Source organism: Eurypyga helias, unplaced genomic scaffold, assembly GCF_000690775.1.
Source record: "Eurypyga helias isolate BGI_N326 unplaced genomic scaffold, ASM69077v1 scaffold6122, whole genome shotgun sequence".
In the NCBI taxonomy this organism is placed as follows: Eukaryota; Metazoa; Chordata; class Aves; order Eurypygiformes; family Eurypygidae; genus Eurypyga; species Eurypyga helias.
The window spans coordinates 43,914-65,710 of NW_010236591.1; the positions used below are offsets into that span (position 1 = coordinate 43,914).

Sequence of the window (21,797 nt, forward strand, 5' to 3'; positions counted from 1 at the left end):
CACAGAAAGGAGGGTGCAGAGAGAGGGGGTTTGTCTCCTCTCCCAGGAGACAAATGATGGGAGAAGAGTAAATGGCCTCAAGTTGTGCTGGGGGAGGATTAGATTGGATATTAGGGAAAATTTCTTCCTGGAAAGGGCTGTCAGGATTGGAAGGGGCTGCCAAAGGAGGTGGTGGAGTCACCATCCCAGGAGGGATTTTGAGACATGTGGACAAAGGTGCTCAGGGACATGGTTTAGTGGTGGTGTCAGCAGTATTGGGTTAACGCTTGGACTTGATCTTACAGGTTTTTTCCAACCTCAAGATTCTATGATTTTTCCTATGATATTCCCTTGCCAGTCTTAAAATGGCAAGTTTAGCTGTAGGTGTTGGCAGACTGTAGCTGGGACCCCGTCCCACATGGAAGGAGTTCACATTCTCTGCATGCTCAGGTGGCTTGTGGTTGCAGCAACTTGGAGATATCTTCTAGAAACATGCCTGCCTGGAGGGGGGGTTCTAGTACTGTGCTCCATAGTGCTGCCTTCCAACCCATGGCATGAGGTGGGGGATGACCCATGGAGTACCAGTAGTAGACAGAGATCTTGTTTCATTGCATATTTGGAGAGGTGGCCACTTCCCGGGTACTGCTTCCCATCCCCAAGGAGCTGGTGTCCTGCTCTGCAGTTCCAGCAAACTAGGCTTAGTCCAGGCTTGAATTTAAACCTGGGCTGGAGTACTGGGCTGGGGCTCAGGAGAGGACCCAGATTAAGATGAGTTTTATTCAGAAAAAGCAAACCTCACTGTCAACATGGAAAGGAGAGGTTAATTAGCCAAGAGAAGAGCAGAGGCTTGAGTGGTTAGAGATGTCTTAGGTGCGGATGTCCTCAATCCTCAACTTCTGTTGTGACTATACAGGCTGTTGCTGCAGGAGACATTGTTCTTTCTAAACAGAAAAGTTCTCTCGAAGGTGGTTTCGTGCTGCTCCCAAATACTCTATTTTGTTCCCCAAGGAACCATGGTGGGTTTTCCAAACAGCTGTCCCACATTTTCCGAAGAAAATTAGTGCCCTTGTCACTCAGACAGCCCATCCACTTCTGCTTGTGCCTGACAGGACATTTTCGTTTAACCATCACAGGCCCAAGGCGGAGCGCTGCTGAACATCTCCCTGTCCTTCTTTCCACAGCTGGGGCACCCAAGGAGACTTCACGACGACACACGCGCTCCCTGCGGTGAAGGTGAAGCTGTTCACGGAGAGCACAGGGGTGCTGGCTCTGGAGGACAAAGAGCTTGGGAGGGTAAGGAGATTTTGAGTTTAATAATGTTTCCTTCTGGCCCTGCTTTTCTGGAGAAATCTCTCCTGTACGGAAATATCTTTGGAGCACAACATGCTCTGCTTTTTTGCCAAGCTTCGGGGGGTGGGGGGAAGCAAGCCCTCACTGCTGGAAAGGAGTGCATCGCGCATGCTGTCTTTGTTGTGAGTTTTCAGTGGCAGCGTTTCAGCTGGCTGTGCCTGCACGGAGCAAAGGCAGAGGATCTTGTGTGCGATATTGGCAGTCCGGAAAGCCTTAGAAGTTGCTTACGGAAATGGACATTCCTGAGGCAGAAAAGGGGATTATGCTGAAGCAAAAAGAGGGGATTTAAGTTTGGCAGGAGAATGTTAAGCTGCTCTCCTATCTGCTGAGCAGCCGGTGCACAGTTTGAGCGTTTGAAAGCACTGACTGCACTCACTGCAAAGGGCTTGAAATCCTGGCTTCCCCTGGGGATTGGGGCTGAACTGTTGGCATCGGGGGAGCTGGACTGCTGCAGCCCAGAGCTTCAGAATATCTGTGGATGACACTTTTCTCTGGCTTTGGGACACTTCAGTTAGTCTCCATGGATTTTCTGCAACTGTATAATTTGTGTTGGCCCCAGGCATAAGTGGCAGCAGACTCCCTGTCATGCCTTCCTCAGCTCCTTGGGGGTGAGATCAGCGTGGTGAAAACCCCATCAAAGTCACGGCTCAGCATGGCCTGAGTGATCTCCAGGAGCAGCCTGGGCTCTGTCTTGCCTGTGGCCAAGAAAGCCACTGGTCCTGTGTCAAGCCCAAGTACGGTATTTCCAATTATGGACTAACCTGTTGGGGTGTTTCTTGCTAATTCTGTGGCTGCTTGTGCCTTGACACAGGAGAGTCTGTGTCCGTGCAACAAAGCTTTTCCTAATTAATGTGGTCTTGCGTTCATCCTATTCCTGCAAGTGCCAAACATTCCAAGGTCCTAGTGAGGTGTTGATTTAATTTATATCTTTATGGTGGTATGTGATTTTTGTCTCATATAATTTATGTTAATTTTAACTATTTGTAGCATCCTTTGTTCTCACACTTGAGAGAGAGAAAAGCAAAGCTACCCTTTCTTTTCTCCTCTCAGTCTTCTCTTCAAAGAGAGTCACAGCACCTTTGGACTTTCCTCATCCACACCTCCATCCTTCCCTTCTCCCTGTCGTGCTCCTTTTATGACAAAGGGCATGACACTAGGCTGCAGTACTCCGGCCGAAGCCCTGCCCTTGCTTTGCTGCACAGCATCGTAATATTTCCAGGATTATTTTGAAAAGCTCCTTCTCCAAGCAGCCCGGCACTCCTGCCTTTATCCCTGCAGCGTGCTGAGCAGAGCTTTCCGCCCAGCTGGCCGCGATGCCGTTCAGGGCTTTTTCCCCTGAGTAGTTACACTCGGTGTAGACCCGCTTGCTTTGTTAAGTCTTGTTTCCACTGGCAGCCATGAGCAGTGCTGACTTTGCTGGTCTGGGGAAGCAATTAGCCACGCATGTTGTTCTGAGAAGGACAGCAGGCCCCCAGGCAACCCCTCTTGCCCTGAAATGCTGCTGAGCCAGCCCCACCAAACACGCTTTCATTCCCAGTCCTGCGGGAAGCCGTCCCTCGGCTCTGAGCTTCTGCAGGCCGAAGGACGTGGGCCAGCAGCGGCGAGCGCGGGGAGCCGGGTGGTGATTTCCCCTGGCCCGTGGCCACCAGCTCTTTCAGTCGGCCGAACTTCAAAGGGATGCTCGGTGTGCCCAGAGCGGCCGAGATGACGCGTGTCTGCTCAGGCTGCATCGGGATTTCTCCTTTAATGCAATAATGAAACCGGGAGCGTGTTAAGCCCCTGGTTTAGCTGTTGGAGTGGGCACAAACCTTTCTGCACGGAGAGAGGAGGGAAGCAGGTTTTGTACACAAAAACACCCGTGCTCAGCCACCCTTTGAGAAGCAGCTTTGTGGTCTGCCAGGCATGTACAATGCCCACTTTCTATTGCGAGTGTTAAATTGGCAACCGGCCGGCACTCCTCATTTCGCCACTTTTATCCAAGGGAGAGCTGGAAAATGCTCCCAAGCCCTAAACTGCTGGATGGGCAGCTGAAGGCATGGGAATACATCCTGGCCCTATTGAAGCTGGTGGCAAGGCTCCCACGGATTTCAGCCATGCCAAGACTTCATCTACTGAGAGCAAGGAGGGGAAGAGCCATGAATTACAACAACACTGAGCAAAGCTTATGTGCCTTTTGATGAAAAAGAGGTAGAAATCAAAGTAGAGAGCATCCCAAACCCCCTGAGTGGCTGCTGCCCTGCTAAGAAATGTGGTTTAGTGCAAGGCTATGTGCTTGCATGACCTGCCTTGTGGCAGGGGTCCTTGGATACTGCTCAAGAGTTTGGGTCCATCCATGTTTCCAACACCACCCTGCATGGAGGACTCACTTCACATCTTCAGGATTTGCTTAAATGTGCTTTTTATTCCAAAAGTGATGCAGTACGGACTGGTGTTGCTCAGTTACTTATGTAACTAATAACAGCTTTAGATTCCTGCCAGAGAAAGCATTAGTCTAATCCAATAAAAGAAGTGATAAATAATGTTGATGTGTAAGGGTGAAGTCAAGAATCTACTGATGTTCACCTGTTCTTTGGAGGAGGTAATAAGATCATTTTTAAAATCATTCATCAGAGGGTAATGGCCTTAAGGATATTATGGTGGAAAACAGCCCCTAGGTTGTTGACTTAGCAGTGAAGTTGAAGAGCAGAGGAATACCAGATTATCATCTGGGCTTGAGTTTGGCAGGTGTGCGGACTAGGCGCGAGCAAGGGATGAGTGATGGCAGCACGTCAAATAATGAGGGCGAATGCTGCCACTTCTAAAATAATTTGCTTGCATAAAGGTTAATGGATTTAAAGGAGATTCATATCACTCAAGAATGAATTTGTGCCAGGCAAAGTCACCTCTGAGAGTGAAAGCATCAGAAGAGGAATGGGCATAGGAAAGAGGAGAGGGTTAAGCCATCTCAAAACCAGCACAGGAGCCTTTTGGTTTCTTTGCTGAGCCCAGTGCTTCCATCGGTGTTCATCTGCTCAGCTCCACTGCAGCCACTGGTGTTGCACTGTTTTACCCCGGCTGGAGACCGCCCTGTCGTTTCCTTGCTGCATGAAATGGAGCAGAGAGTCCGGCAGCCACTGCTGTCATGACGTGTGTGATGCAGATTTTATCTGCTGTTGTAGTGCAGTCAGACAGAGCGGCCTCTGAAACACTGCCTACTGCATCCAGTCTTAACAGTGAGCAAAAATCAAACCAGCTTCCCTGCAACCTGACCAGCAGTAGGTGAACCATTTTAGGCAGAGCTTGCTGAGCCCTCAAAACAGCACATGTCACGTGGGAAATGTCAGGAAGGCTGGAGGTTGACTGAGTTATACAAGGCTGAAAGTGGGGGATTGCAGTGGGCAACCTCAGCAGAAGCTTGTTGCTGGTTTGCTAATCACAACAGTCCACTGTCACATCTACACTGATTTACCTGGGCCGTTGCAAATTCATTTACCACGGTCTTCCCTTAGATGTTGGGAACTGGTAATAGGGGGAAAATAGCTCATCTGATGTGATTTTGGCTCTCCATTAAAACCCACTTGGTGAATAATTTTTCCCTTTAATGTTGTTGATTTTGACACTCGCAGGTTGTTCTCCACCCTACTCCCAATAGCCCAAAGCAATCAGAGTGGCACAAAATGACTGTTTCCAAAAACTGCCCGGATCAAGACCTGAAGATCAAGCTTGCCGTGCGAATGGATAAGCCTCAAAACATGAAGCACTCTGGGTAAATGCTTATCTCGATCTCAACTCAATTTGTTTTGAATGTGCATTCAGAAATTCTCTTTTTTAAGATTCTGGAAGAGAAACTCTTTTTTTCAAGTTCACAGGAGGTCAAAAGAAAGATAAATATAAAAATGGCGTTAGTTTAGTCATTTATAATGCACTTCCTGTATTCTTAGCATAGTCTTTTTAATGTGTATCAGCCAAACAGTTTAAATTTTAAACGCTATTCCTCAGGAAATTGCTAGGGTGGTTTTTTTTTTTCTGTAAGGGAGTAACATGTGAACTGCCCAACTCTCTTATTGAGAATGGTTTAATTGCCTGGGTTATTCTGTGTTTCCCTGTATCGACTTGTCAGAAGAAAAAGCACAGTGCACCTTCCGCTGGAAGTAAACTCCAGCATGATTGTCATGAGTTATACCAAGATACACAGCACACTTACATAGCAGTTGCCTGGAGCAGGGCTAATGATCTGGAACGATGGCAACAGGGCTGAGCAGTCCTGGTTTTTCTCAGACTGTCTTCAACTAACGTTTGATTTACAAGATATTGCTTAAAGCTGTGTGGTTTATCACAGTAGCTTGCTATCAGAACTGAGATTGTCGCTCTGTTGACATTAGCGGCGGTAGGAAAAAGGACAGTTATTATCCTGTTCTTGAACTAGCTGAGGACTCTGCCCACGTTTGTGTGACTTGGAGTTTTGTGGCTTAAACATTCAGCAAAAGTGTGCTGGATCTCTTCTGGCATAAGGAACCACTAGCATAACCAAAAAGGAATTGTTTTTCTATTTATTGAGCCAGAACTGAAGTAATTATAATCATACATAAAACATACTAATACTGTATAATGTCCTTGTGCTTATTATTAGTCTGGTGGTGCCACTGGGTTTTCCAGTGTTCGTATTACAGTGTCACAGTGGCCACGTCATCACAGAAATGAAACGCTAATGCTGACGTTAATTTTAAAAGTTAATTCTTTCTTTGTGGACAACAGCAAATTCACTCCTCCTTAGAAATTATTCAGGCTGCTTGAATATCTGTAGCCAAGCGATTTCTAGGAATTCATCTCAAACTGAGTAAGTGCCCTGGTTTAGTCAGTCTAGTGGATACTGGGATCCCAGGTACTGGTTTTGATGCAGTAGGTCTCCCTCTGTTTGACAGCTCCCCTCAGCCAAATGGTTTTGTGAAGGCTTAAAGCAACATTTGGAGTTTCTCTCCCTTAATTCTTCCGTTGCAAATGTATTCGTCACCCATCCGAGCGTGGCATAGCTTTTCACTGGCATTAAAGGGCTTCTAAATTCTGAGCAAGCTGTGAAAGACAAAGAGGAAGAAAGAATTAATACTGTGTAACCTTAAGACTCTGGGAGCTTTTTGTGTCACTTTCTTTACAGGTTATTTGTTCAGGCTAGAAAATAAGCTCAGCAGCATTCATGAATGTGTTTAAGTGTCTTGTAATGACTGCTGCTTGTGCATTAATTTCAGTTTCTAGGTGTAAAGAAAACATACTGAACAACATACAGTCACTTGTGTACTGAATTCACCTATTTTTTCCTCCTAGATATTTATGGGCCATTGGTAAAAATGTTTGGAAGAGATGGAAGAAGCGATTCTTTGTCCTGGTCCAGGTAACAGATTTAACTAGAAGTGATCTTAAATCACAAGCTGAGATAATGAAGTCTTTCCTCTGGCCATTTGCAGTGCTGTGTAATTGATGTTGAGCTGTGGTTCTGCACAGGGTGTCTGTTAAGTCATGGATTTTTTTCTAAAGGAGTGCATGTTCTCAAGGGTATCCCAGTGGCAGACCTCTAGCCATGAGTTTCCTGGTGCGCGTGAATGCTTGGTGAAATGGAGAACCCATCTGAGTGAGGAATTAATGAGTTGAGGAGGAAGCTCGGTCTGTCTTGGTGTGGTACTTGGGTGCAAACGCTGCTCTCTGAGCCTCCAGGTGAACTCTGAAGTCCATTGAAATCTGCAGAAGTTTCATCACTGGCTACGTCAGCCGGTTCTTGATGTTTATCTTGCCTTCATGTTCATTACTGCCTTGCATTGCCCACAGCTCTCATCCATCATTTTGCTGCGTCTTTCTTCCTTTTTCCCTTTTTTCTTTTTTTCACCTTCTGCTCTCTCAGTTTCAGTAGATCTGTATATTTGACCATGTTAAGAATTTCCAGGAAACAGGGCCTCTGTGACCTAAAAGGACGTGGTGAGTACTTGGTGTGTTAGATCTTCCCTCACCTGAAACCGCTGCCTTGGCCACAGAAGTGTGGGGCTGCACTTTGAGCAGCTCCATCTTCACACCAGCCTGATAAAGTCACAGAGTCCTCTTGGGTCTGTCTGTCCCTCGCTCCTCTCTGGGTTCCCCAGGTGTCTCCAAGTATGAGAAACAGAAGCTTTGTGCAGGGTCCTGTGATCAAAGCAACACAGATGGAATAACACGGGATCCAACTGAGGTCTTGTGCCAGCACAGATCCAAGGTGATCAAGTCAGAGGGTGAAATCCTGCTGCCGATGAAGCAGAATGCAAGCTTGCTGCAGGGGGGCCAGGATTCCACCTGTGTGTAAGAACAGAGGTGGTGTAAACCAGGTGCAGCAGTTCCACATTAGGGATGGAGCATGTTTGTGTGCTGGTGTTCCTGTGCCGGTAAGGGGAGGACTCCACGTGGTCTGTCTTCCACCTTACCCAGCTGGCTTCTCTGGTGCTAAGTCACCGGGTGTAAACTGGTTAGTTTGCTTTGAGTTAATCATTACTCCAAGTTCAACTGTCTCAGTAGGAAGCTTTATCGCGTTCCCTGTTTTTCCATCACTGCTAGCCTCCATAGCACTAAACTGTGTGGCAGATAAGAAAATCCAACCTGGGGAGGTAAAAGGGACCATGATGTGTGTGACCTGTGTAAGTAGGAGCCTATTTGGACAGACCAGTTGAGTACCTAGTCCAGTAACCAAGTATGATCAGCAACGACAGTTCAAGTACTCATTTTATACTACAGATGGGGTCAAAATGGCCAGAGAAGTCGGGGAGTTACACTAGAGCAGCTGCAGGGGATACCTCTGCCCAAGCAGCATATTTAGATTTAGGCAAAAGTGATGGGTTTAGGATCTCAGTAATGCGTTCCTAGAGGCATCTCTTCTGCAAATGCACCCTCTGTGCAGGGACTGCCAGGTCCCTGGTGAGGTAGGGTGCTCAGCACCGCGGAGGGGAGCCCGGCGTCTTGCAGAGCTAGACCAGTGGAGGTAAATCCCGAACTTTCTCCGGGGTAAGAAGCAGCAGGAGGCCATAACGAAGGGAAGGCCTTTTGGGAATGTTATGCAGTGGCCTGTTCTTGGGCAGGGATTGAGGGATTGCTTTATTGTGAAATGAATATAATAATTGTGAAATGAAGTTAGAAGTGCCATGGTGGTCTGTTATCACCTGCAGAGCAACTAGTATCGCTTTTCCCCGAGAGAGGATTCATTCCTATCAGACCAAGTTCTCAGTCCCTTTTTCCCTGCAAACAGGGATTCTTCAAAGCAGAAAGTCCTCTTTCCTGACATAGCTTCTCCCATAAATAAATCTATTGATACTCCTCTGTGCTAGGGTTTGCAGTTCTGGCTGTGGATTCCCATGTCTCTGTCAAGGAGCCTTTCTTCTGGCCGTTTGATGGGGTTGCAGCTACTTCTCTCGTTTTCAGTTGCTGTATATTCTTCAGCTTGCTGTGGAATTGAAGCGCTCAGTTATTCCATGTTTTCTCATGTTACTAGGTCTGTATTCGTCAGTTGGCATATAAGAGCAGAATTTGGCCAGAAAAGCAATTCATTTGAATAAGATGAGCAGACTTTTGCCCTCAGAGAGTCTCTGTAGCCCACCTCAGAAATTCCAGCTGCCACTGCAGCTTCTCTGTTATGTTACCGTTTGCTCAACATTTGGTGCAATGTAAAGTGTTCTGCCGTACATCAAATATAAACAAGAAACACTCTCTATGCAGTCCCTCAGATGTAGTTTGAGCATATTGAACATGTCAGCAGGCAATAAAGATGGAATAAAAATACTTTGCTGTCCGTATGTTTGTCATTTGCTTTTCATGCAATGCAAAGGATGGGTGCCGATACGAACAGGGATTGGCAGCAAAGGTGTTGATGTCCAGGATGCTCTGAACTCTGCTAAACCACAGACAGAAAATAACCCCCTGCGGGAAGGTGAGCTGGCTCCATTACGTAAAGAACAGACAAGGAGCAGCTCTTCTGCACCGGGCTTCTGCTTGTACCGGAGCCAAGAGATGGAATCCAAAGTGTAAAGTCCATTTGGGATATAGCGGTCTGGTCATTCTGTGACACTGCCAAGAGGGCAAGGCTGTATGGTTGGATGGATAACTCAGTGTGTCCTTTCTCATCCTTTGTCTCTGTCCCCTACCTGTAGCATCTTCTGTTGCAGCTCTGTCTTCTCTCCCATCCCTTTCAGAGCAACCACTTCCTCCTGGACCTCTGCCCCCTCCTGCCCCTCTTCCCCGTTTCAGATGGACGCAGCCTCCGTTCCTTCCGTGTTTGGCATCGCTCTGCCTTCCGGTACCAGCGGTTAAGAAATTCGTGGTGACAAATACTCAAACTCTTCATAACCACCTAAACAAGGCACAAAGGTGCCAAACTGCATGGGCGGCACCGAGGAGGAAGGTGTTGATGGCAGTTTGTCTCTTTTGTGTCAGCGATGCCTCGCCGGTATGAACGGAGGCTTTGCGTGCCTATGTGGGAAAAGCAGCTCTGCCGGGAGCACTTCCACTGCCACTTGGCTTGTGTAAGCCCCGGAGAGAAGGGGAAAGGAGCAATAACTGCCTTGTAATTTGGGTGGAATAATCCCTCGCACCTTCTGTGTCTGTGTAGCTGCGAGGGTTGTAGAGGAGAAGAGATGATTTGTTTGGGTGTAGTGGGTGAGAGCGGTTCCTTTGTGCCTTTCCTGGAACTGGGCCTGACCTCCCCAGCACACGGGCTGCTGGGTGGCCTTGGTTCAGCCCCCCGGGGAGGGTGCGCAGCACAGCGCGGCTGGTGGGTCCGCTCCTCCAAGCACACGCCCGTGCGTTCCGAGGGGATAGTTTTCTCTTTCGAATGAATCGCATCCTCTCCGCACGCTGCCCACCCTTCTCGTAGACACCCTTTGAGATGAGCAGCAGAAGAGCAGAATACTGATTAGATGTAAATTACATGGCAGAGACTCGTTACTTGCCTAATTTTAAATCCTGAGATATGCAGCGTGAAAGCGATGGCAGAATATGGCCCTGAGCTTGGATGGAAATGTTCGGCAGCATCACAAGTGAGGAAAATGCTTCGTAAAGGCAACAGCAATGCCAGTGGCAGCGGTAACGAAAGCAATGGAGCAATTTAGGGCAAAGTTCTCTGTGACTGGTTAGGAATGAAAACGTACATCCATTGGAGATGTTGTAAATGTTTCCTAAGTTGCTGTATCAGCTGCCTGAGCACAGCATACAAATTTCAGCCAGTTTGCCAATTAGACCCTTGATGGTGCAAAAGCTGGGATTTTTGATAGCTGACAGAGATTGTATTACTTCTTAGCGAGCTCTGATGTGCTGTACTGGCAACAACACGATTGTTGGTTCTGGTGGGTTTGCTGGCTTTGCGGGAGGAAATTTCTTATAATGATTCTTAAGGGCAAGTGAATTAATTACACTGAGATTTCAGACTGAATCTGTTCTTCTCTTGTCATAACCCCGTTTCTGTGCTCTGGCAGCATATGGGAAGTAACACTCCATGGTACCTGGATGACATGTCTGCTGAGTAGCTTGAAGCAGTTTTCAGCTGATTGTGTCTGATGGTGTTTGCAGAATGTTGTTGGAACCAGTTCAACTCTCTGCAGATTAAAACCAGTTGCGGTGTCTACGCCTGGATCCATTGTTGTAGTGACAGACTCCCTGAACTCATCATAATTTAGACTAACAGTGACAGTTTCTGCTTTTAGCAAAACTCAGCTGACTTGGGATAAAATGAATTGAAGTGTTCAGTAACTGAGTAACCAACAGAATTTGAAAATAATTCAGCAAAGTTGCAGCGTACTACGCCAGCGATCCTAGACTGTGGTCCTCAAGTCAAGGTAAATGACCCATAGCTGGTCCCCGTAATCATATTAAATCACGTTTTCCATGACACCCTCGCTGAGAACTGGGCATAGCTGGTGGTCCTTGAGAAACCTTGAGTGTTGATGGTAAATACAAGATGTTTGGGAGCTGCTGGGTAAATAGATGCCGCAGCTCGTTACACCTGGCTGCGGTAGATCCTGCATGTCCCATCCGTACTCACGTGGATGGTTTCCCGTCCTGCAGCCCTGCCCGAAGGGAGCAGACGCACACCTCCTGCTTGAAGGAAGAAGTTAGGACAACTGCTATGTGCAAGTGGTTAAGGCTGAATGGGCGTTGTGAGATGTGAAAACTGTTGTTTTCCCATTTGTTTCTTTAAGCTAGGTCCTTTCCTCTGCTCATTTGTGTCAGGAAAGGGCTCGGGAGCCAACATAGAGCTGCAACCAGAGGACAAGAGTCTCCCATCAAAGTGGAAAGCTGTATTACAGCTGGCAGTATCTTAGCACAGTTTTTCTCCCTTGGGACAAAATGCATGCTGTTAATCTAGGAAAGGTCCGTTTAAGAATTTAACCCAAGTGGGGCAGCGTTATGTCAACAATGAGAACGGGGTAGGCGGATGACTGAGCTCGGAGTGTGAGGGACAACAATTAACAGGTTCGAGCAGGATCCTGGGGAAAGCAGTGCTCACTAGAGCAGGAGTCTCTGGTGGAAAAACAAGGACGAAGTCAGGACTGGTTAATACATATCTACTGTATTTATTAATCAGTCGGATTATATAGCTGGTGACAGAATATGGTCGAGTGCCAAGAAAGTCAGATCTAATTTAGCAGCCTGGGAATAGTGAACTTTGGCGTTTGTCTCCTGCTGTCTGCTTCCCCTTTCCTGAATTTCTTTGTCTTTTTCTCTTTTTTCTCCTCCTTTCCTTCTGTTCTTTTGTCTCAAATTATTTCTCAAAGCATTTTCCCTTTTTCATAATGAACCAGCCAGGGCAGCCTTGGACTATTTCCCCTCTTTTCGTTTTTCTCGGTTCAGCTTCCTTAGATGCTCCTTTCCTGGCCCTCATCGAGTCCCTGGATGAAATCCCAGCTGCTTTGGGAGTTTGTCCCTCACTGGGCAGAGATTTCTCCTCTGTCTTCCTTCAGTTTCCTCTCTGTATCTGTGTTTTTTCCAATTACTCAAACCATTCATCTTGCCCATCCCATCTGCTCGCTCGCTGTCATACTCAGCTATGGTTCAGTGTGAACTCAGCAGGCTGTAAGATTAATTTCTGCTATTAACCGTTTCACTTGTCTGGCCAGTTCTAAGATTCTACAGCAAGCAGGCTCTGTAAAGCACAGTATTTTAGAGGACTGATGAAAGGCAAGCTACGATCTCCACTTGACCCCGCAGTGCTGTTCAGCTGCGAAGCATGATCGTGACATACCGAGCTTTCCAGCGTCTCGTTTTGTCGGGGTTTGCTTTACCACCACTCATGAGTGGAAGGAGCCCCACTGCACTGGCAGCCAGGGCACCAGCTCTCTCCTGACTCCGAGCAGACAGGGCTTTAGGCAGCGGGACGGGACAGACAGGCTGCTACGCCAGTCCTGGAAGTCAGCAGCTGGAGTTGTTCAGATGCGGGCGCTCCGCACGGCACAGTTGGCACCTTTTCCAGAGGCCTCCAGCCTGATCCCAGCCTGCCTCTCGGCAATCCCTAGCTTGGGCTTTGCGCTTGAGCCGTGCGAGCAGAGAAGTAGGATGTGAACCCAATGAGCTCAGACTCCTGGTACGTTGTAGACCCACCTGTGGGTTTCTCTTAGAGGTGTCTTGGAATGATGTGGGGCAGCTTCTTCCAAGCAAATCGTGCCAATGCCAACAGGAGGAGCCAGTCTGCCTCTGTCCCAGGATGGCTCTACCAGAGCTCACTGTCTGCATCTCTCTTAGAACTTTCAGCATGGGAGGTATAAGCTCTGAAGTGCCTCTGTGTGTTTCCATACATTACTGTTGCGTTGGTATGGTTGGCTTATTGATAGGGATGAAGAATATTTTCTGGCTCTGAAGATGAGAGGAATTGTAGATGAAGAAGAGCCTGAAACTTAAACCTCGTATTCAGGGTCAGGGAAGAAGGAACAGAACTGCTGAATGGAATTTTACCTGTTGCGGCAGAGCGTAGGGGAGAAGAAGAAACCCATTCGTTGTGTTAATGCTTTCAGTCAGCGTAGGTTAGCACTGACTCATTTCAGGAATTAAATTTGTCGTGCGGTCCCTGAAGTTCAGGCTGTCTAACACAGAGAAATCTAATCCTCACTGCTCCGGTGAAATCTCCAGGATAAATACAGCACATTCAGGAGTTTCTCCAGGAGATGGCAGCAATATCCTTCAAGTATAACTGAGAACACTGCAGGATTCCTCTGAATTTTGTGCTGTTGGGGCACCAGGTTATTTTTAGATTCCTTCGTGTTAATCTTTTTAATTCTTGTGTTGCCGGTATGATGGTATGCATTCAAAGTTCAGAGCAGAGAAGATGCACTGGTGTGCTCCTGCTATTGGTCTGTTACTTGTCAATCTTTCGTCAGTGCTGGTTGTTTTAAGGAGGATGCAAGATGCTTAAAGCATCGCTTTTAGTCTTACTCCCACAAATGTGTTAATGATAGGGTTTATTCTTAGGTAGCTTTTGGAGCTGTTCCTGGAGGAAGGCACGGTGCAGGCAGGGCTGCTGGGAGCAGGCTGGCAGCTAGCAGAACCCCGTAGAGGGCAGCAATATACCGAGCGCCGGCTGGGAGACGCTACGCCAATAGACAGGTCCCATGACTTAAAGGAATGACATTTTATTAGCTGTGCGTGCCACCAAAACAGAACAGGCGCTCCCTGTGTGTTTGTAGCTGAGCAATTGGAGTTTGGAGTAAAAATCCCCCAGCCCAGCCGCTTGCCCCTCTTTCAGGATCTCTCCTGACTTCCAAAAAATGACGAGCGTGATCCATCTCCACCCACCAGAGTTTTAAAGTTTCCTCCAGAGGTCAAGAAAACGTCCAGATGAATAAAATTACGTCAGGCGCCCAGGATGTGACACAACCTTAACAAAGTCATTTGAAATCATTTGACAGTAAATTTCCCTGTGAGTTCCTAGCCAGGGGCACGGAGAATCCTCTCTCCTCCCCGGACGAGCTGCTCGCCGCCCATCCAGACCGCAGCACGCCGAGTACGCACGGGGTCTTGATGCGGCCTGATGGGCTCCTAAAGGCGATTTGGGAGCCTGGCAGAGCCCCCGCAGCTGAGTCGGCTTCCGTCAAGAGCTTGACATTGAATGTGTCGTGTCATGCAGATGGTACCTCAGAGGAGTGAGAGCTGCCATTTACAGCACTGATGACAACAACTGCCGAGATCAGTGGGATCTTAAGATTGCTTTAATATGACTGGCACCTAGCAATTTAGCTCACATTGTTTGTGACAGGGTGTCACTCTTGCACTTGTCTGGGGATGAATGATAGAGGGTTTTAAAGCGCCGAGCTTCCTCTTCTGGAGGAAATTAAACCGCTGTATGTACTGATGCGGAGAATTCGACGCCTGCCGCAGCAGGGCGTGTTGGTAGAGAGCTTTGCAAAAGCCTGGTACAAAGTTTAATCTGTCTCGTATGGGCAATGGCCATCAAAATTACACACACACCCCGTCCCTGTAAACACACCGTCAGCGTACGGCGTTTGTAGGCGCTTCGGATTGCCTTGTGACCAGCCGGTGCCATCTTAGCTTTGTGATTTTCTTCAGGTTAGTCAATATACGTTTGCTATGTGCAGCTACCGGGAGAAAAAAGCTGAACCTCAGGAGCTGCTGCAGCTTGACGGATACACTGTGGACTACACCGACCCGCAGCCAGGTACGGGGGGCCGGCGGCTGGCTGCTGTGCTCGTGCTTGCCACGTGCTCCCAAAGGGGACTCCTCGCTCTCCCCCCCCCCACTTGCAGCTGAACTGCGATCAGCATTATTATAAATATCTTTGTGTTTATACTGATCATTAGCTATGCATGACTTTGCTATAAATAGATCTAAGGGATTGAGCTGGGAGGGAGCACCGGAAGAGGGAAAGACTCATCTTCTCTGGGAAGCCGCAGTGAATTTGATGCTTAAATCCCAGTGAAATTCCATAAAATAGCAGCTATGCCTGCTTTTATTGTAGAAAATATTTATGGGACCAAGCCAGCATTTTTGCCCGACCTATTTTCTCTCTGATAGATGTAAGAAGGGGCAGAATTAGAACACCCCTGGTACCTGGAGGTGCCTGTTGTGTACGTGGTGCTGAGACCCTTCTTTATGTGGAGGAGCACTGCATTTCTTTTATTTCGATCCTCGTGTGCCCTGGATAATGGTATTCCCAGAGGAGATGAGGAAAGACACAGTAGGTTGGTTGCCAAGACCTTCATTCCAGGTTAATTCCTATGTCAGGGAGAGGGGAAGATGGGTGCTGAATCAGAGCAAAGACAGAAATAAGCACGTCACCCAGCACCTTTTGTGTAGTGTGAGCGCTGGTGCCCTCGCTCTCATGGGGACCCCCCACACACATCTCCTCAGAACTGCTTTGTAATGGGGGTCCAGTGTGCCACCCACGTGGGCGGGCACAGACTGGGCTGCAGGGGGGAGAAGCAATTAATCCGAGTGTGTTGGGGTGTGTTTTAGTCATCGTGGTGCAGCGTGCTATCTGGGCACCCACTGGGCTCTCCCACGAGTGAGTTTGGTGCAGGGGAGGGGGCTTGGCTCGGCAAGGAGCCGGGGATGGCACAAGGCGGGCTGGGGGGGCACCCAGGGCGGCGGTGGGGTAGGAAATCGGGAGAGATGCCCCAGCTGGCTTTACAGTCTGCAAAACTCTGTTGTCGCTTCCTCTCCTGCCAGGTTTGGAGGGCGGCAGAGCATTCTTCAACGCTGTGAAGGAAGGAGACACGGTGATTTTTGCAAGTGACGATGAGCAGGACCGTATCCTGTGGGTCCAAGCCATGTACCGAGCCACCGGCCAGTCTCACAAACCTGTGCCGCCCACCCAAGTGCAAAAGCTAAATGCTAAAGGAGGAAATGTACCCCAGCTAGACGCCCCAATCTCTCAATTTTGTAAGTAGCTAAGTTCTCCTCGACAGCAGAAGTCTTTGATGGAAAGATTTTCTGCACTGATGTAAATCAATGTTCGCACACGTGTTTTCTGACTCCAGAATGAAACTTTTTTTTCATTATCATTAAGCTGCTTTTTACATCAGTGGATCCAGAAGCAGTTAACCCGTGTGTTTATCACAACCAAACCCAAGAAAAAAAAATTCCTTGGGGAACTTGTCAATGAGTATTTTAAAGTGCAATACTTGATGGAGGAGAGACTGGGGTCTGAGAGCCCGAGACCCAGCTTGCTTTCTGCAGACAGGCGTTGCACCCCGCCACAATAAACTGCACACCCAGATCAGAGCGATTCATTAGCGCCATTAGCTGTCTGTCAAACGCCTCACGTGCTCAGAACTACAGGTGCAAATCTTGCAAGTATGAAATGCACACACAAAAAGAGGTCTCCTGTTGAATATTCAACTGTAGGAAAACATATGGTATTTTTAACAGGTTGCTTTGCAGGCCAGTTAGATGTGAATTTAAAGCAATCATCTCTTAAGTCGCAGCAGTGCTGCGTGTCCTATGCAGTTATACCCAGTTTGCTTAATTTGAAATTTAGAGCAATTTCTTTTGTCTTGCAAATGTAATTTGATTATAAACCAGATGAATGCCTCCTCGCTCATTTTTCTTTAAGGTCTTGATCGCACGTCTCGAGCCTCTTTGTCATGTAACATACAGCAGTTCTTAGTAGTTTCGGCAAAATTTAAGATCTAGTGTCGTTAAATATAAGCAAAATAAGAAAAAAGTGGTAAATATTAGCAAAATATTCTAATTAAATCAGATTTTAACATTTAAAATAGTCTCTCTAAAGCTGTTACAACTTGGAGCGTTTTGTTATAAGGAACTCAGAAAATCTGCCCCTTGCTTATCAATATCATTTGACTGTCTTTTATACTGGTTTAACTCCTTCCTGTCAGTATTTATAGAAAATAACACTGCGAGACGTACAGCTGTCTGATCAGTGTCACAGCAGAAAACCTCTGCTTGCTGCTTTTGGGGGTTTTATCCTCCCACTGCCTGCATATGTTGGATTCCCTTCTGCCTTGCATCGCTGCTGCTGTGAGTGAGACGTAGCATGAAGCAGCGTGGTTAAACCTGTGGTCAGTAGCTTCATTTTGGTGACCCTCATCCTCTTTGTCCCAGTCAGGTCACTGCCTTTTGGGGGTACAAGATGTAAAGGATTGGGAAGGAGGGATACCTCTTGGAAAGCCAAAATGGGAGATAGGAATTGGCCTCTTTTAAGTGGGGTATTTACTGGCTGTGATCAGCCCCTAGAGCTGGCTGGGTTGTGCTGACCTGGGAGCACTCCTGGGGATTGTATGTCCCTCTGCCCAGAACTCTTAGCCAAAGAGTTCATGGAAACAGCAGGCACAGGTCCTGCTGCTGCTTTTTTACATGCCAACAGACTTCAGAGCGGAGCAGGGAGAGCAGCAGAGGGAAGCTGCTTGTGGCTCCCTCCCCTAACACGCGACGCTGAAGGATACCCAGCATGGTGGTTACAATGAGGATGCGCTTTTGCTCATCCCGGCATGATCCGTGTGGATTGGGATGAGGGTAGGGAGAGAACAGCAAACTGAGGAAGCCTTCCAGGTTTTCACTTTGCCAGACCAGTATGTGGGATCAAGTGAAGGGTCCCTTTCCCAGAGGCATCGTAATTGCCTGGCAGCAGCCATAGCAAAATCTGCCAAGAGTTTGGGAGTGGAAAGGAGATGCTAGGGGCCATGGACCTTCGGGTATGTTGTTCCCATGCACAGCCTAGCACTGTGAGCATGGGGAGAGCTGAACTCCCCTGCTTAGGTTACTGGGATGGAGAAGAGGCAGCTGGTTTGTCCTAGTCCCTGGCAGGGAGCAGTGAAGTCAGTGACAGGTCCCAGGAGTCCTCTGCATCTAACCACAGCCCGGCACGTCCGGCTGCTCATGGTCCTGCAGCCTGTATCAGCCTGACCGTGCTCAAAGTGATAGCAGTGCCATGGGTTTGACCTTTTTCTTTCCATCTCCCTCTCCTTCCAGGAGACAGGGATCCCTCATCCTTGCTTCTGGTGAAAACATCTGAGATTTCACCCCCTGGTCCCTTCAGAGCATCTGCGGGGGTCAGGATCTCAACTGGGTTTCTCTCACTTGTTCTCATGCTGATACCAGCTCCAAATCCAGATCATTCAGCTTTTTGTGTGCCACCACCCTCTTTCCATCTGCAGTGTGTGTTCCCCATAAGCTGGGCAGCTTCAGGCTCTCCGTTTTGCTGCAAATGCTGGGCAACCCTCTTGGCTGTGTTGTGGCAAAGCCTGGAAGGGGAAAACCAGTCAGCTCATCAGTCTGATGGTGCTACTTCAGCATCCTCTGGGCCAGTGTGCTCTGTCCTCGGTCTTCCTCCTCCTCCCTTGGGTCTAGATCCCTCTGACAGCTCTTTGTGCACCGGACCCTCATCCCACAAGAGGAGGAGGTATGCTCTAGCACACCTTATCTCAACAGCAAGGGCTGCTCATTTTTCCTGTTTCCACGCTCGCCTGTGGCGACGCTCGTTGCAAGAGTCGCCGGGCGCAGCAGTTCGACAACCGGAAGCAGAAGGGAGTCATGCGTACCCCACACGATGCCTTGCCGGGACCCTTAAACGCACAAATACGTTATCTTGGATCCTTCAGTCTTCAAATTCAAACATATCAAGTATTGCATTTTTAAAAGGGTCTTGGTTTGTTACTGGGTGTTTTTGGCTTGGGTTTTTTGGTTTGGGTTTTTTGGGGCTTTGGGGGTTTTTTTTGCCTGCAGAAAGGTAAGGACTTTTGCTGAGACATTTTATCCTCGTACATTTATCTTTCTACCTGTCGTATTTCTTGTGCTTATTAGAGGCTATGGTGAATGAGGATGTGCAAAGAAGTAAATGTTAAGCCATTTGACAAGTAACTGTTGGTGTAGCTTTCATGTTGTAGTCGGAGCCGGCCCACGCGCATGCATGCACGCGCAGAGAAAATCCAGCCCTCCGCTCCTGAGATGGAGCTGTCTGTTAAACAGGAACGTCACGGGAACGTAGTTTGCTGTTGGGGAAGCGTGGGAGGAACGGTGGATTTGTTTGGTTCCCACCTCTTCTGACTTAGTAAATACAAACTTGGAGCAGCACTCAAATTCCCACCCGCAGCTGGGTAGCAGCGCTTGACCTGGAAGTGAACAGACAGCTCCAAAGCAGGGTGGAGTTTATTTTATTTGCAATTTAAGTGCTGGGAGGGGGGGAAAAATAGATCCTGCTATTCATTGTCGTATGACTCTACAATTCCTTTTATGTGGGTGAACAATACCTGTTAGAGCGAAGAGTTTTTTGCTTTTTTTGTTTTGCTACAATTTCCAAGCGAAGCTCCATTCACGCAGAGCTGTGCTTTCCTCCAACCTTCGCATTGCGAAAGAAAAAACCCAAACCCTCCTTGTTTACCGTTCAACTCGTGCACAGTATTGTAGTCAATAATGCTGCCCATACATCTTACACCTTTTGGCAATATTTAAGCTTCATAAAAGTGGTCACTTGTCTGAAAGCACCAATCTTCGTTTGTTCTGTGTTAGTGATGCATCAAACAAAATTCCCAAACATGCTCAATGTTCTTTTTCTTTTTTTTTTTTTTTGGAAACCCTTTTCTTTTTAACACGAAAGATTGGTCTGTACTTGTTTTACGTTGTGGTTATATTTCATTCTTTTACTGTCTGTTTATATTTAATGGCTGTTAATCACACCATATACAAAGAGTTGGTTGTTTTGAGAATCTGTAATGATTTGTTCCCCCATAGTAAGTAGCGAGGTTAATTGAGCTGCTTAAGACATTTTCAGCTGTAAGTGGTTTGTTTTGTTTTTCGGTTGGTTTCATTTCCTTTAAGTTTCTTTTCCATTCTTTGCTTGAACCCAAATATTTAGCTGCAAGGTTAGGGCACCTGTCTGCTTTCCTGAGCCTTGTTGCTAGTCTTTATGTTATTCTGGTTTGTTCCTTCTTACCCTGCTAACTTCTAGCTGGACTCAAGGGTAAGTGCTTCCCTGTAGCTAGCACAGCTCAGATAATCAGACCAGATTATCTGACATATGCAATGTGCTTTTTTTTTTTTTTCTCTTAAATCTTTCTCATGTTTAGATTTTGTAGTACAAACTTTCCATGTTATTTTCCTGAATTGAGGTTTGAAATGTAAGTTTCCATACTGAAATTAGGATGCATGTGATGTTTGCATAATTGCCTTCTCTCCCTGGCTTTCACATTGGCATCAAGTGATCCTCTTAGTAAAGCCAATCATTAACATTTCTATTTTTCATTCCAAGATGTAAATATTAATTAACATCACAATAAAACTGTAAATAATACCTTCTTTTGTTTCATGGAATTTACATCTAGTTGACTGCTTCCTGCCTGAAAACAGATCATTTTGCACTCTGACAATATCCTTTCTCTCCATGCGGATGATTAGCTTGGTGCAGCGCACCAGCGTGCGGGGCTAATCCTGGACACCTCAGAGCGTAGAAAGGTAGGGCAGGAGACCCTGAGATACCTGGATGAGGTACAGGATTCCACACAAGCCCCCCAAAAAAACCCCTTGAGCAAACAAGCCTGAGGTATTGGGGTTTGGCAGTTCCCTCCCCCCTAACCCTGGTAGGAGATGATTTTGGCAGCAAGCAGCAGCTGTCTGGGTCACCCCGGGTTTTGGAGATGCTGACCCACTCCAACTTAAATACATGAATCATGTAGGGGTGCCGCTGTTCCCCCAAATTATCGTCATGTTTTAGCATGGGTCTCGATCACCAAGCAATGCTTACCAAAGAATAAGCTGGAGGAAATATTATTTTAACCTTTTCCCACTGGAATAGCTACTTTGAAAAAGATAAAAGTCCAAACTTGTGCCATAAAAGAGCTACTCCGTAGTCTGTGTTCAGTCTTAAATACACCCGGTCCGAATCCTTTATTGGTGTTAAAAGCTGTTTCTCTAATACCTGGTGAGTGCCTGCGTTCCTTAGGAGGGAATAGCATCAGTGGGTCATGAGAGCTGGCAAATATGTATCCAGAGTATCTGAATGCAATTATGAGAAGGAACAGGCGGTGTCATCCCTCCTGGCCATCAAATGAGACTCCTTTTTTTTTTTTCTTCCTTCTTCCTCCTTTTGTTTCTTTTTTCTTCTTTTCTTTTTTTTTTTTTTTCCCCTGTGAGTGAGTATGTGCGTGCGTGTATAAATACATCCCTGGGTAGCAGGCAGAATTCCTTCTCAGCAGACACTTTCTTTTTTCTTTCTCTTTTGTTCTTTTCTAAATGTTTGGATTTCCAAAGAGGATTCTTATCAGACTTTACCACCAAAATTAAAAAAAAAAAAAAAAAAGAAAAAAGCTTAATTTGATGGAAATACAGATTTTTGCCACTTTGAAAGAAAGAAAGAAAGAGTGAATGAATGAATGAACTTGAGTCTGGCAACATTACATGTATTTGCACTACAATGCATCGCTATCCTATTAGATGATTAGTTTTGTGCTTTAATTGCTTTATATTTTTTTAGATAGTTAGAGATATCATGAGAACGCTGCTGTGTCTTCTGTATTGTCAACTTGCAGATG

The 21,797-nt window shown here is 47.0% G+C and overlaps 1 protein-coding gene across 1 annotated transcript in view; it reads left to right on the forward strand.

The window, feature by feature from the left end:
• Positions 1 to 21,797, forward strand: part of CADPS (Ca++-dependent secretion activator) — a gene marked incomplete at its 5' end in the record, with an annotated part of 133,733 nt that overhangs the window by 21,718 nt on the left and 90,218 nt on the right. The window contains 5 exons of the mRNA XM_010147145.1: positions 1,161 to 1,272; positions 4,935 to 5,074; positions 6,628 to 6,694; positions 14,863 to 14,971; positions 15,982 to 16,194. Coding sequence (XP_010145447.1) covers positions 1,161 to 1,272; positions 4,935 to 5,074; positions 6,628 to 6,694; positions 14,863 to 14,971; positions 15,982 to 16,194 — 641 coding nt within the window. The remainder of the gene's footprint in view (positions 1 to 1,160; positions 1,273 to 4,934; positions 5,075 to 6,627; positions 6,695 to 14,862; positions 14,972 to 15,981; positions 16,195 to 21,797) is intronic.